Below are 15,377 nucleotides of genomic sequence, written 5' to 3' on the forward strand. Positions count from 1 at the left end.
AGGGCCTGGAATACAGCAGGCACAAATATTTGTTGAGTAAATGAACAAATTTAATGTCTATAAGCCTCCTTTCTTCATCTATGAAACATCGTTTACCTCGGTGTGTTGTGACTATTCTGTGTAAAATGCCCAGCACGTAAATCATTCTTTCATAAGTATTTATCACCTCTATGTGCCAGACAGACTGTCAGCTAAATGTTAGCTATTAGTGTTATTATAACCTCATAGAGAAATAACCCCAGGACCCGTTCTTAAAGCAGGAAAAGTGCCACACACAAAGCACACAAATCCTATACAAAGACGGCAAAGTGTGGTATATACATACAAAGGAATATTATTCAGCCTTAAAAAAGAAGGAAATTCTGACACATGCTACAAGCATGAACCTTGAGGGACATTATGCTAAATGAAATAAGCCATTATGCTAAATGAAATAAGCCAGCCACAAGAAAACAAATACTGTATGATTCCACTGATATGAGATACCTGGAGTAGTCAAAATCATAAAGACACAAAACATAATGGTGGTATGACCCAGCAATCCCACTGCTGGGCACATACCCTGAGAAAACCATAATTCAAAAAGAGTCATGTACCACAATGTTCACTGCAGCACTATTTACAATAGCCAGGACATGGAAGCAACCTAAGTGTCCATCCACAGACGAATGGATAAAGAAGATGTGGCACATATATACAATGGAATATTACTCAGCCATAAAAAGAAACGAAATTGAGTTATGTGTAGTGAGGTGGATGGACCTAGAGACTGTCATACAGAGCGAAGTAAGTCAGAAAGAGAAAAACAAATACCATATGCTAACACATATATGTGGAATCTAAAAAAAAAAAAAAAAGGTTCTGAAGAACCCAGGGGCAGGACAGGAATAAAGACGCAGACGTAGAGAATGGACCTGAGGATACGGGGAGGGGGAAGGGTAAGCTGGGACGAAGTGAGAGAGTGGCGTGGACATATATACACTACCAAATGTAAAAGAGATAGCTAGTGGGAAGCAGCCGCATAGCACAGGGAGATCAGCTCGGTGCTTTGTGACCACCTAGAGGGGTGGGATACGGAGGGTGGGAGGCAGACGCAAGAGGGAGGGGATATGGGGATATATGTATAACTGATTCACTTTGTTATAAAGCAGAAACCAACACACCATTGTAAAGCAATTATACTCCAATAAAGATGTTAAACAAAATAATAATGATGGTTGTCAGGGGCTAGGAGAGGACAGAATGGGGAGTTATTGTTTCAAAGGTATAGAATTTCAGTCTTACAAGGTGAAGAGAGTTATGGGGATGGATGGTGGTGATGGCTGCACAACATGAACATAAATACCACTGAACTGTACACTCAAAACGGTTAACACGGTAAATTTTATGTTATGTGTATTTTACCACAATTAAAAAAAAGAAAAAAATACAATCATTTATTTTTTTCTTCCATTACTGGGCATTTGGACCATTTCTAAGTTTTTCTTTGTCATGAACTTTGCTGCTGGGAACATCCATGTACAGGTTGCATCTTTCCCTGCTCAATTATTTTCTTGAGGAACATGCACAGAAATAGAATCATGCAAAGTCAAAGGGTGTGATCAGTTGTATGGCTGGGTAGCAAGCAGGTTTTCCAAGAGGAATGTAGTCACAAATAGTTTTAAGGAAATAGATTTCCTACCCTTAATTTTCCTGAAATGGATCTGCCTGAAGATGCTTACAACACAAAGGCAGGCTACCCATTCTACCTCTTCCACAACTGTCCTACCATCTTATAAAAGCAAGGTGTACCCACCAACAATCTCCAGCCTTACTGCGGAACATTGTCCTTGGATATAAAAATGTCCTGAGCACTGAACTACGTTAAATTTAAAATATTAGTGTAGGTGTTGAGAAAAATGAATGGCTCTAACCACTGGGTAACAAATCCTTCTGCAAATCAGATGGCTTTCAATTCTTTGCCTTCAAAAAACTGAAAGAGGAACTGGTCAAGTTGTCAGCAGAGACATCATTAAAAATAATTTTTGATGACAGATCATTTGTGATATTTTTTTAACCATATAAAGAGTGAACCATAAAATACTGCCACATTTGCAGGCCAGAAATGGTTGATGCTGGCAATTTTATATGGTTCAATCTATTAACTCAATGATTTCAAAGAACTGAATGATATTACAACATCAAACTCCTTCCATCTCCATCTACTTATTTATGTGCATAGGCTCCGTGGCACTTACATCTAAAAAAATTAAAGGCAGGAATAAAACTGATGCTTAACAGTGCTCTGTTTTAGCAATACGTATTATTCATGCACAAACACATGAACTACTTAAAAACTTTAAAAAGCCCCAAAAATCTCATTAAGAAATGCACTTCCAATAAATTACTTTCAGGTTTATAATCATCCAAAATTGTAAGCTATAAATGTCGTTTTAATCGGTTACATACCAATGATAACTAAATCCAGAAGAAAACAAATTTAATACTCAGAGCTTATGATCACGGGAAATTTAAAAACATTTTAAATTTCTATGTATGAACAAATTTTGTCACAGAGACATATGATAGGGTGAACAATAAAATGCTTTCAGCATAAAATATAATAATTAGGATAAAATCCTGTTGGAGTGGTAGAATGGAAATATGAGTTGGAGGAGAAAAAGGAATGGTATGCAACTATTTAAACTCATAAGATTTAAAACATGCATGGGGCTCTATAATTTTTCAAAATTCTTTTAGGGGACACTCAGCTAAATTTGAAGATCTTAGAAGAGTTGAACCAATATTTAATGTTATCAACAAGTTCTCTCTGAGCTTCTTTCCCCATCTATAAAATGAGAGGGTTGGCTAAAAGTATATAATGGGGAACAAGTTAAATAAATGACAATATATCTATTCAATGGAATATATGCAACTGTTTAAAAAAGTAAAATTGATCTTTATGTATCAATAAAGAATGATCTCCAAGATACATTCAGTGAAAAAGAATAAAAATGTTCCTATTTACGTAAAGAAAAAAGGGTGCTATAAATATGCATATATCTATGTATACGGATTTCTGGAAAGAGGTACAGAAAACTGACAACAAGGGCTGGATTGGGGAGAGAATCTGAGTGTGGGGGCTTGAGACTTATCATTGTATTCCTTGTTGTGCTTTAAAAATTTACCACCAGGCTTCCCTGGTGGCGCAGTGGTTGAGAGTCCGCCTGCCGATGCAGGGGACCTGGGTTCGTGCCCCGGTCCGGGAGGATCCCACATGCCGCGGAGCGGCTGGGCCCGTGAGCCATGGCTGCTGAGCCTGCACGTCTGAAGCCTGTGCTCCGCAACGGGGGAGGCCACGGCAGTGAGAGGCCCGCGTACCGCAAAAAAAAAAAAAAAAAATTTACCACCTTCTACATGTTACTACCTTTTCTTAATTTCTTAAGATTAAAAAGAAGTTGTTTATAAAAATATTAAAAATATTTTGGGACACATAGGGGCTGGATTAGATGGGCTCTAAGATCCCTTCCAGCTGCAACTCTATCAGACCATGTAATGGACACGCATAATGATGGCAGACAGAGCGGTCCCAGCTGCTGTCACGCCCTTTCCTAGGCCCGCTGTCAAGAATGAGGATACGTGACAGAAATGTCCAGTGGAGAAATGGTCATTGCCAATGGCTATTACCGCCCTGTCTACTTTAAGTGGTACAACATTCCACAGCAAGCTGGAAGTTCAGTTCCTGACACCTTAAAGCTCCCCTTGGAAAATTCAGTTTGGCAGAACTTTAAATCTGTCTCACTCTAAGCCCCTCTCCCATCCCCAATCCACCCCTCCAAAAAAAAGTGCTCAAGCACTTTTTTGACTCATACATTAGAATGAGCTTGCTTTGCCGGTTCCATAGTAAAAGGACCACCCTCTCTGATCGTTCCTACCTGAAGACCAGGCCAGTAGGCCTCCAGAGACTGGAAGACTGGCATGGACACAGTCCCCTTGTACATCTGCACCCACAGGTACCAGTCATCGAAGCGGGTGTAATTCCGAATGGCTTTGTTATATTCTGCAGAGGAGATAAGATGATGGACACATCAGTGATGAGGGACACAAAAAGCAGGCTTTGGCAACAGAAGGATGGACTTAAACATTTGCAAGACCCTAGGGTGGCCCAGCCTCAAAGCACACTAGGACGCAAGGAGGCACAGAGGAAGGAGCATGGGTTCTAGAAGCAAACTTCCAGGCTCAAATTCCAGCTCCAGCTTTACCACTTATTAGCTGTGACCTCGGGCAAGTTTTTCCCTCTTAAGCCTCAGTCTTATTATCTGTAAAGTGAGGAGAGTAATGTTATATACCTCATGGGACTGTGCAGTCATTTATTCACTCAACAATATTCACTGAGTGCCTAACAGGTGCCAGGCACCTGGGGGGTGGCAAATAAGACAAAGTCCAGCCCTCAGGGAGCTGGCATTCTAGTGGGAACTTGGACTTATAACTCCCCCTAGACTGTAAATCTATGAGAGCTAGGACTTTGTTTTGTTGATTGCAGAATCCCCAACATGAAGATAGTACATAATAAATATGCACAATAAGCATTATCTGAATGAACAAAGTACCAAAAACATGCAAATAAATAAGACAATCTCAAACAGTGTTGTACGGATGAAATGAAATAGTCCATGTTCAGTGCTTGGCACAAAACTTAACACATCAATGGTACTCAGTAAATATTTGCTGAATAAATGAATGGTAGCTATAATTATTATTAGGTGCCCAACAATTCCTCAATATCATTACTACTAGTGTCTAAGGGCCTGAAGGGTAAACTGCTTTTATTCAACAGGCATTAATCTACAGCTACCTCCTGCAAAGCACTGTGGGGAGTACAGATGAATAAGGCCTGGATGCTGCACTCAGTTAGAAGAGGTATAACTGTGATGATAGCTGACTGCAAAAATGATGCCGGGCTTCCCTGGTGGCGCAGTGGCTAAGAATCCGCCTGCCAATGCAGGGGACACAGGTTCGAGCTCTGATCTGGGAAGATCCCACATGCCGCGGAGCAACTAAGCTCGTGCACCACAACTACTGAGCCTGCGCTCTAGAGCCCGCGAGCCACAACTACTGAGCCCACGTGCCACAACTACTGAAGCACGCGCGCCTAGAGCCCGTGCTCCGCAACAAGAGAAGCCACTGCAATGAGAAGCCCGTGCACTGCAACGAACAGTAGCCCCGGCTCGTCACAACTAGAGAAAGCCCGCGCGCAGCAACGAAAACCCAACGTGGCCAAAATAAATAAATAAATTTATATATTAAAAAACAAAAAAAAGATTCTGAAGGCCCTAAATTCTGAGGAAGAATCAAGCTATTTTCTGGGCAAAGTGACGTTTAAGCTGGGCCTTAACGGGTGGACAGAATTTGGACACATAAAGGCAGGAAAGAAGGTATTTTAGGCAAAGGAAACACCATGTGCAATGGCCAGGAAATAAAAAATCCAGGGCTGCATATAGAGAAGCCAGCATGGTTCAGTTGGCTCTTGCAGGAAGGCATGAAAAGGTGTAGTGGGCCTCAAGTGGGCAGTGTAAGTCCATGGTGGTTTTGAATGCAGAGCTGATTCTGTAGGCACTTGGGAGCAACTGAAAGTTTATAAATAAACTACATGTCAATAGGGAAAACCATGGGGAAAAGCCCCCTTACCCTGCCCTTTTTACCTAGGAACATGGCCATGAGCTTCTTATCCTGAAGCAGGATGGCTCCTTTTACCAGGTACTCAAAGTAGGAGTCCACGCCAGCCCCAATGCCCGCGTCCTGGGCCACCCACTTGCCAGTGAGCACATCGATGTGGTTGCCGACCTAGGAGAGAGACATTTGGTGTCAAAGGAGGGCCCAAGACCAAACAAGGATGTCCCCACACCCCTGACTGTCCCGTGAGATACAAGGCAGGCACCCCAGTGCTTCTTGGGAGACATGCAGGCTATCGGGGTACAGGGTTGGGGGGCAAGGCTGGATCATGGCCAGCTCTCTTGCATATATGTACAGTGGAGACACATCTCATGCACATTTAGGAGGACTTAATTATACACACTGGTCAAAAACTGAAAAAAGAACAATGACTTGGAGTGTTCATGCCCTGTCTAGAGTGTGTGTGAGCTGGGAGATGAGAACGTGCTGTTCCCACAATGTCTCAGACTTCTCAGCCTGAGAATCTGCATGCGATTCCAGTGTCTAAAGACATAAGATATACTTTCCGTATTTCCATAAATCAACTTGGGAAGGACATCCAAGAAACTGATAGAGTAGTTGCTTGTAAGGAGAGGAACTGGGTAGCTGGAGGACGGGTCACAGATGTCACTGCGTACTTTTTTGTATCCTTTGACTTGTGAACCATTTAAAAATAAATTTTAAAGATTTAAATGAAGAGATATGTTGTCCATATAACTTAGACCCCGATGGAAGCTGATAACTTCACTTGGTACTCATTCAAAGAAACAGCTAATTGTCCTGTGTTAGTTTGGGCAGAGCCCCAGCAAGGAAGCCAGGAAGTAGTTGATTTGGACGGTGAGTCCCTGGAAACTCTGGAAGAGGAGGGGAAAAGTGAGGCAGGGCAGGGAGGCAGCCCTAAAGGGTGTGCTGTCAGGCAAGTTACCACCATGGGAAACGGAGCTCCATCCCACCGGGCAGCTCTGGGAGTCAGTGTAGAGCACAAGCCTCAGCACGGTCCCACCCGAGGGCCGGGGAACAAGGGTGATTGTCCATAAACTCCCATCAGTATCAGCCACTGATTGAGAACTGCTCTGGGGTAGCATTTAAGACCTGGCGTTTCCAGCCAAGTGCAAGCAGAGCAGGATCCAGGCACCAGAAAAGGCCCGTAGCCAAAGAGACATGGGTGACAGCAACTGGAAGACAGGCCAGTGTGCACGGAAATGATAAAGGGCTGAGAGGATGTGGGCAGGGTGGTCACGGAGTCACTATGGCTCCCGAGCTGGAGAAAAAACTGCCTGTGTTGGACACTAAGGGAGTTACTCTAGGTCTCCAGAGTGGCACCTTCTTAAGTGACTGTCAAGGAGTCCTCACACAAGTTTCACTTTTCAAGCTGACTTAGAACCAGACTTTGCATAAAACGTGCCTCCACCTGAATCACTTTCGGACAACACAGTCTTCATAAGTCATAATGACTCAGCAAGGAGGTATTAATCCATCAATATTATTGCTGAAGTAACTGTGGATCAGAAAGGTTGAGTGACTTGGCCAGGGTCACACAGTTTCAACATAGTAAGGCTGGGGCTCAGTCTCAGTTCTGACTAAATCTAGTGCTATTTCCTGGACAGCTTTGGCTCAATTACTGTTAGTTTCACTGGATCATCTAGTTTAGGAGCCGAAACCAACCTTAAATTTCCATAGGTGAGTAGGTTTGTAGGGGAAGAAAAGCTCTGGGGTCAAATAAGTTTGTGAAACATTGAGTTAAGCAAAGTTAAATAGATGAATTTATCATAGGATTTCATAACCTTTAACCTGCTCGTGTTCATTATGACTCTCCAAAAAAAGAATACTATTTATAGTGTTGCCCAAATTTAATTGACCAGTAATCATTTCCTCATGGAACAGCCATTCAACATCTCTCAAATCTTTTGGTTCTAAGAAACACAGTTTTACAAACAAAAATATATAAAAATGAGGGCCAGACAGGCTGACGATCTAAGGTCACCGAGTGAGTCAGGGGCATGAAGCATATGACCCACTCCCTAGATCAGAGAAGCTCAAGGAGCCAGAGCTTATCATGGCCCCTTTTCCTGCCAGAGGATGTGCTCTCATGTTCTCCTCCCCTCTGTGCCAAAGCATGAACTGGAGGCTTGGTCTACTTTTGGTGTTGTGAGCCTAAGCCTTGGATCACTCCTGAGGTCACCCTTAGTTTCCTTCGGCTGGACCGCAACTTGTTGCTCAGAGCCCTGAGCCTCATAAGCAGGGGCCAAGGTGGCCAACTTGAGCTAGACAGGAAGAGTGGCAGCGGACCTACCAGCCCAATATCTGACCGGCTCTCCCAGAGGCGCATCAGGGCCACTCTGGCCACGTCTTCGAACACAGGGTCACCGGTGAGGCTGCTCAGGGTGGCAAATTCCACGATGAAGGTCCCGATCCCTGCTGTGCAGGTGACAGGAGTCTCTCCTGGGTTCACGCCATGAAGCAGGTTCACCGTTCCATACGGCATGCCAGTGGGGGTCTGAAAGGCTGAACAATCGCAAAATTAAGACCCCAGATAGGAGCGGGGAGGTGGGCATGGGTGGACACAGGACCAAAGCCTGAGGCCTTGGCCAGCACTTCCCTTTTGTCTCCTGGGTGATCTGCTAGAGACTGAGCCAGAGAAGGATAAATGTCACAACTGGAGGGCCCTCAGTGGCCACCTAACCCAGATGCTGTCAAACACTGCTCCTCATGCCTTGGGCTCTTGCCTGTGGTGAGCAGGGAAGCAGCAGGCTGTGCTCTGGGGTATCACACTCCACACATGCTCACTTTAGCTAGAGCAGCTCTACTTTTACTTATTTTATATTATGCCTCAGAGGCCAGGCAAGTAACTTAGTGTGAAGCAGGCAGGGCTTAAGCCACAGGCAGTGGGGGAGCTGGTGGCACAATGAAAAAGCCATTCATCTACTTCTTAAAACACCATTCTGACCAAATGAAACACATCTGAAGACTGTAAACAGTCCCAGAGCAGCCAGTTTAAGATCCCTGCTCTAAATAAAGAGTTTCAGGGGCTACATTATTTTCTTTAAAAAGGATATAAACCACAAAACTGCCAATGTGGTCCAACCCTCAATTCACAGGTAGGAAAGGTCAGGCTTGTAAAGAAGTCACTCAGAGATCAGAGAGAGCCAAACGGAACTGGGATGGGAATGACTATCACGTGCCCACTCCCCTTCCCCCCGCAATGGGCCCAGTGCCCTGTCCACCTCACCCCAGTGCCTTCCAATTCAAGGCAAGGAACTAAGACAGCAAGTCAGAGGCAGAGATTTCCTCTCCAGGCTGAAAGGTCCAACAACCCCAAAGCAGCCTGTGCGTCACCAAACTGTGAACAAAGTTGTCAAAACTTCTAAGAACCACAAGGTTCAGCAACTTTACTGTAAGAAGAGAAACTTGCTATCTGGCAGACATGAGTGGTAAGCAAGGAGGATTCAAGTCACGAGCAAGAAGGACCCAAAGGGATAGTTCAGAGAAGTCAGGCAGTATTTAAAAGGGGGTGGGGAGGTGACAAAATCCTGTTTCTCAGCATGAATGCACTTTTCAATATGTATATTTCTCAATACAAAAAAAAGAAGGGAGCAACCAGACAGTTTCCCTCCAGGGATGAGTCACACAGGACATGACGTTTGTAAGGAGACATTCAGGCCATGAGTGAGACCTGAACCCAGTTCGCTCACTCTCCTCAGCTCTTCCCCAAGGATGAGAGGCAAGTCCTGGGTGAAGGGGAGAAGTGAGACGGCCAAGAGGTTGGTGGAAAGCAGTGTAACGTGTTTGGGTGTGAACAGCTCTCAGAGCCTCCACCACACCCTGAAGAGAACACAGCGTCCCGCTGATGCTGCCGAGCCCAGCTACTGCCCCTCTGGACAAACACTGCAGCTTGGCCTGCAGCCCTGGACATGGCTCAGCTACAAAACAAGTCCCTCTCATGTCTCAGCGGTGTTTGAGGTTCTCCAAGAACTTTCTCCTCTCTGACCTCATTTTACGTCTCCCCAGAGGGAGGCAGGAATTATGACTCCCATTTGATAGACGGGGAAATTGAACCAAGGAGAGGAAGAGCGGCTTGGTCAAGCTATTGGTTGTCAGAGCCGAGTCTGGAACCAGAGGTTCCGAACGCTCAGACCTAGGCTCTTCTCTGGAACCCTTTCATTCCAGTGGCGTGTGGGCCTGGGAGGGGGCAAAAGCACTCACTCAAATAAGGGCAAGAGCCTTCCAGCCACCAGGCTGGCCTTCAGCGCTCCTCGCAAACATTAATGAGGTCAGCTCATCCATCCTAGCCTAGCCGTCAAAATGCCAAGGACTCTCCTGTTTTCCATGGTGGGCGCCAAGAGGTAGAAATACCAAGTGTTTGGGTGAGCAACACGAGCAAATAATTCTGCACAGCCACTCTCTTCTCCAGCAAGAGCAGCAGGACCTACTGGACTTCATCTCTGCCCCATCTCCACGTGGGTCTTACCTGGGAGGAGTTTCCGGGCTGCCTCCTCAGCCATCCTCAGGAGAGGTCCCGAGCAGGGCCATCCAGCCTCCACTTCTACCCCAGCCCTCTTTGATAGCAGGTGAGCAGACAGAAGTCCTCCTACTACTACAGATGGTACAAAAAGCAAGTGTCAGAATCCTAAGGACCAGTCTTTCCCTTGTACAAATTAAACTTAATGCTCTGTTCAGTGGCTCACTGGGAAGGGGCTGGAGCCATGTAGCAAAAGAAGAGTCCTTAACCCCCCACACTGGTACAGTGTTAAGTTCATGAAGTTTTTTTTTCTCTTGGTGGGTCACAAAAATAATGGTTATCGGGCTTCCCTGGTGGCGCAGTGGTTGAGAGTCAGCCTGCTGATGCAGGGGACATGGGTTCGTGCCCCGGTCCAGGAAGATCCCACATGCCGTGCAGCATCTGGGCCCGTGAGCCATGGCCGCTGAGCCAGCGCGGCTGGAGCCTTTACTCCGCAACGGGAGAGGCCACAACAGTGAGAGGCCCGCGTACCACCAAAAAAAAAAAAAAGGTTATCATTTTTTTGCAGTCCCTACCGTATACCAAGCACTAGGTACTACTGTGCCCTCTTCAGACGGAGATACTGTGGTTCAGAGAGGTAAACTGACTTGCCCAGGGTCATCCATCTACTAGGTGGTAGGGCCAGGTCTGTCTGACTCCAAAGTCCATGCTCATTGCACTTGGTCACTGTCTCCCCATCACCCCAAGACCAAGGGAGGATACTTATTACCTTCATTTTATTCATTTATCTATTTCAATTTATTACATAATATTTAGGACTTATAAAAAGACACAAAGATTATCTGGAAATATGGCTAAACAGATATCCTGAATGGCCCTCCCACTGAAAAAACTGGTGACCTTGAGCTTCAGTTTTCCCCTCCTCCTGGCAGACCAGGAATAAGAGACAAAGGCAGGACCTACCCAGAGTGGGAAGTCTGATAGAAGATCCCTCCATGAAGTTGGGATCTGGAAGAATTATATACCCTTTGTAAAGATGAATTAAAAATAAACCCTACACACCTCCCCTAGCATACAGTAAGGAAAACTGTATACCTCAAATCTCAATGCCAAGTAAAGTGAAGAAAAAAAAATCTCTCCTAAGAATTAATAACCACAAACTGGTACTCACTAAGTTTTACAGACTGAATTCACACTAACTGTGTTGTCTAGAAAACCTCAAATCTTTAGCCTAAGGTGGTTTTAGCAGATAATGCCTCCAGCCACATGGCAAGAGTAAACAAAAAATATATCTGGAAAAACCCACATTCAACCCGGGCCTCAAAGAATCCCACAGGTAAAACCTAGGCAATAAGTGTTCATTAAAAAATAAATAGGGACATTTAGAGAAGAGCTAACGCCTATCCTTCTCAAACTCTTCCAAAATATAGCAGAGGGAGGAACACTCTCCAACTCATTCTACAAGGCCACCATCACCCTGATACCAAAACCAGACAAAGATGTCACAAAGAATGAAAACTACAGGCCAATATCACTGATGAACATAGATAAAAAATCCTCAACAAAATACTAGCAAACAGAATATAACAGCACATTAAAACGATCATACACCATGATCAAGTGGGGTTTATTCCAGGAATGCAAGGATTCTTCAATATATGCAAATCAATCAACGTGATACACCATATTAACAAATTGAAGGAGAAAAACCATATGGTCATCTCAATACATGCAGAGAAAGCTTTCGGCAAAATTCAACACCCATTTATGATAAAAACCCTGCAGAAAGTAGGCATAGAGGGAACTTTCCTCAACATAATAAAGGCCATATATGACAAACCCACAGCCAACATCGTCCTCAATGGTGAAAAACTGAAACCATTTCCACTAAGATCAGGAACAAGACAAGGATGTCCACTCTCGCCACTATTATTCAACATAGTTTTGGAAGTTTTAGCCACAGCAATCAGAGAAGAAAAAGAAATAAAAGGAATCCAAATTGGAAAAGAAGAAGTAAAGCTGTCACTGTTTGCAGATGACATGATACTATATATAGAGAATCCTAAAGATGATACCAGAAAACTACTAGAGCTAATCAATGAATTTGGTAAAGTAGCAGGATACAAAATTAATGCACAGAAATCTCTTGCATTCCTATACACTAATGATGAAAAATCTGAAAGTGAAATTAAGAAAACACTCCCATTTACCATTGCAACAAAAAGAATAAAATATCTAGGAATAAACCTACCTAAGGAGACAAAAGACCTGTATGCAGAAAATTATAAGACACTGATGAAAGAAATTAAAGATGATACAAATAGATGGAGAGATATACCATGTTCTTCAATTGGAAGAATCAACATTGTGAAAATGACTCTACTACCCAAAGCAATCTACAGATTCAATGCAATCCCTATAAAACTACCACTGGCATTTTTCACAGAACTAGAACAAAAAATTTCACAATTTCTATGGAAACACAAAAGACCCCAAATAGCCAAAGCAATCTCGAGAACAAAAAATGGAGCTGGAGGAATCAGGCTCCCTGACTTCAGACTATACTACAAAGCTACAGTAATCAAGACAGTATGGTACTGGTACAAAAACAGACATATAGATAAATGGAACAGGATAGAAAGCCCAGAGATAAACCCACGCACATATGGTCACCTTATCTTTGATAAAGGAGGCAAGAATATACAGTGGGGAAAAGACAGCCTCTTCAATAAGTGGTGCTGGGAAAACTGGACAGGTACATGTAAAAGTATGAAATTAGAACACTCCCTAACACCATACACAAAAATAAAACTCAAAATGGATAAAAGACCTAAATGTAAGGCCAGACACTATAAAACTCTTAGAGGAAAACATAGGCAGAACACTCTATGACATAAATCACAGCAAGATCCTTTTTGGCCCACCTCCTAGAGAAATGGAAATAAAAACAAAAATAGACAAATGGAACCTAATGAAACTTAAAAGCTTTTGCACAGCAAAGGAAACCATAAACAAGACCAAAAGACAACCCTCAGAATGGGAGAAAATATTTGCAAATGAAGCAACTGACAAAGGATTAACCTCCAAAATTTACAAGCAGCTCATGCAGATCAATAACAAAAAAACAAACAACCCAATCCAAAATTGGGCAGAAGACCTAAATAGACATTTCTCCAAAGAAGATATACAGATTGCCAACAAACACATGAAAGAATGCTCAATATCATTAATCATTAGAGAAATGCAAATCAAAACTACAATGAGATATCACCTCACACTGGTCAGAATGGCCATCATCAAAAAATCTAGAAACAATAAAGGCTGGAGAGGGTATGGAGAAAAGGGAACACTCTTGCACTGTTGGTGGGAATGTAAATTGATACAGCCACTATGGAGAACAGTATGGAGGTTCCTTAAAAAACTAAAAATAGAACTACCATACGACCCAGCAATCCCACTACTGGGCATATACCCTGAGAAAACCATAATTCAAAAAGAGTCACGTACCAAAATGTTCATTGCAGCTCTATTTACAATAGCCAGGACAAGGAAGCAACCTAAGTGTCCATCATCAGATGAATGGATAAAGAAGATGTGACACATATATACAATGGAATATTACTCAGCCATAAAAGGAAATGAAATTGAGTTATTTGTAGTGAGGTGGATGGACCTAGAGTCTGTCATACAGAGTGAAGTAAGTCAGAAAGAGAAAAACAAATACAGTATGCTAACACATATATGTGGAATCTAAGGAAAAAAAAAAAGAAGAAAAGGGTCATGAAGAACCTAGGGCTAAGACGGGAATAAAGACAGAGACCTACTAGAGAATGGACTTGAGGATATGGGGAGGGGGAAGGGTAAGCTGTGACAAAGTGAGAGAGTGGCATGGACATATATACACTACCAAACGTAAAATAGATAGCTAGTGGGAAGCAGCCGCATAGCACAGGGAGATCAGCTCAGTGGTTTGTGACCACCTAGAGGGGTGGGATAGGGAGGGTGGGAGGGAGGGAGACGCAAGAGGGAAGAGATATGGGAACATATGTATATGTATAACTGATTCACTTTGTTATAAAGCAGAAACTAACACACCACTGTAAAGCAATTATACTCCAATAAAGATGTTTAAAAATAAATAAATAAATAAGGGACTTCCCCGGTGGCTCAGTGGTTAAGAACCCGTCTACCAATGCAGGGGATACGGGTTCGAACCCTGGTGCAGGAAGATCCCACATGCTGCGGAGCAGCTAAGCCTGCGAGTCACAATTACTGAAGCCCACGTGCACAGAGCCCATGCTCTGCAACAAAGAGAAGCCACTGCAATGAGCAGCCCATGCACTGCAATGAAGAGTAGTCCCCACTCGCCACGACTAGAAAAAGCCCACCCGCAGCAACAAAGACCCAACGCAGCCAAAAAAAATAAACAGTTAGTTAATTAATTTAAAAAAAAAGAATCACTGGGTCAAAATTCATTGAAATGTGTAAATCTGTGCATTTCAGTATATGTAAATTTACCTCAATAAAATGAATGATTCATTAAAAAAAAAAAAAGATTCATTGGGAACCTGCTAAAAATACTGACTGTAGGACCCAACCCAGAGATCCCAATTCATTAGATTTAGAGTGGAGTCTACACAGCTGAACTTTTTAAAATGTCCCAAATGCTTCTGATGGGCAGCCACGTTTGGAAACTAATACCCTAGGCTTGCACTATGTAATACAGTAATTAGTAACCACATGTCACTATTTAAATTTAAATCCATTAAAATTAAATGAAATTTAAAATTCAGTTCTTCAGTTGCAGTAGCCACCTTTCAAATGTTCAATAGCCACATGTAGCTAGTGGCTACTGGACTAGACAACACAGATATAAAACATTTCCATCAACAATGCAGAAAGTTCTAACAAACTTTCAATAGGCAATAAGCTACAAGAAGGCAAGGATTACATCTTTCTTGCTCTTGGCTGAAAGCCTGGTACCAAATATATGTTAAATATGTGAGTAATCCTGGCATATTTCTTTTCAGTCTTTTCTCTGTCCCCTGCTCACTTTCATGTCTGAAAGTGATGAGGGATCCCGAGACCTCCCTACCCAACCCTACAGGAGGGAAGACTCTGTCAATCTGGCTTGAGCCAAGTGCCCTGGCAAGGCTGGCGCTTAAGATCCTGTTTATCACCTCTTGGTTTACACAGAAGCCAAAATTCCACATTCTCCTTTCTTCCA

The 15,377-nt window shown here is 43.2% G+C and overlaps 1 protein-coding gene across 2 annotated transcripts in view; it reads right to left on the reverse strand.

The window, feature by feature from the left end:
• The window catches only part of EDEM2 (ER degradation enhancing alpha-mannosidase like protein 2), a 48,574-nt gene that overhangs the window by 7,630 nt on the left and 25,567 nt on the right, over positions 1–15,377 (reverse strand). For both annotated transcript variants that reach the window (XM_022592583.3, XM_022592582.3), the window contains exons 7-10: positions 10,160–10,285; positions 7,985–8,196; positions 5,682–5,823; positions 3,915–4,039 (exon numbers count right to left, since the gene is read on the reverse strand). In XM_022592583.3, coding sequence (XP_022448291.1) covers positions 3,915–4,039; positions 5,682–5,823; positions 7,985–8,196; positions 10,160–10,285 — 605 coding nt within the window. The remainder of the gene's footprint in view (positions 1–3,914; positions 4,040–5,681; positions 5,824–7,984; positions 8,197–10,159; positions 10,286–15,377) is intronic.

This window comes from Delphinapterus leucas, chromosome 15, assembly GCF_059928025.1.
Source record: "Delphinapterus leucas isolate spDelLeu-1000000601 "Yukka" chromosome 15, BTC_Dleu_Yukka2, whole genome shotgun sequence".
Lineage (NCBI taxonomy): Eukaryota > Metazoa > Chordata > Mammalia > Artiodactyla > Monodontidae > Delphinapterus > Delphinapterus leucas.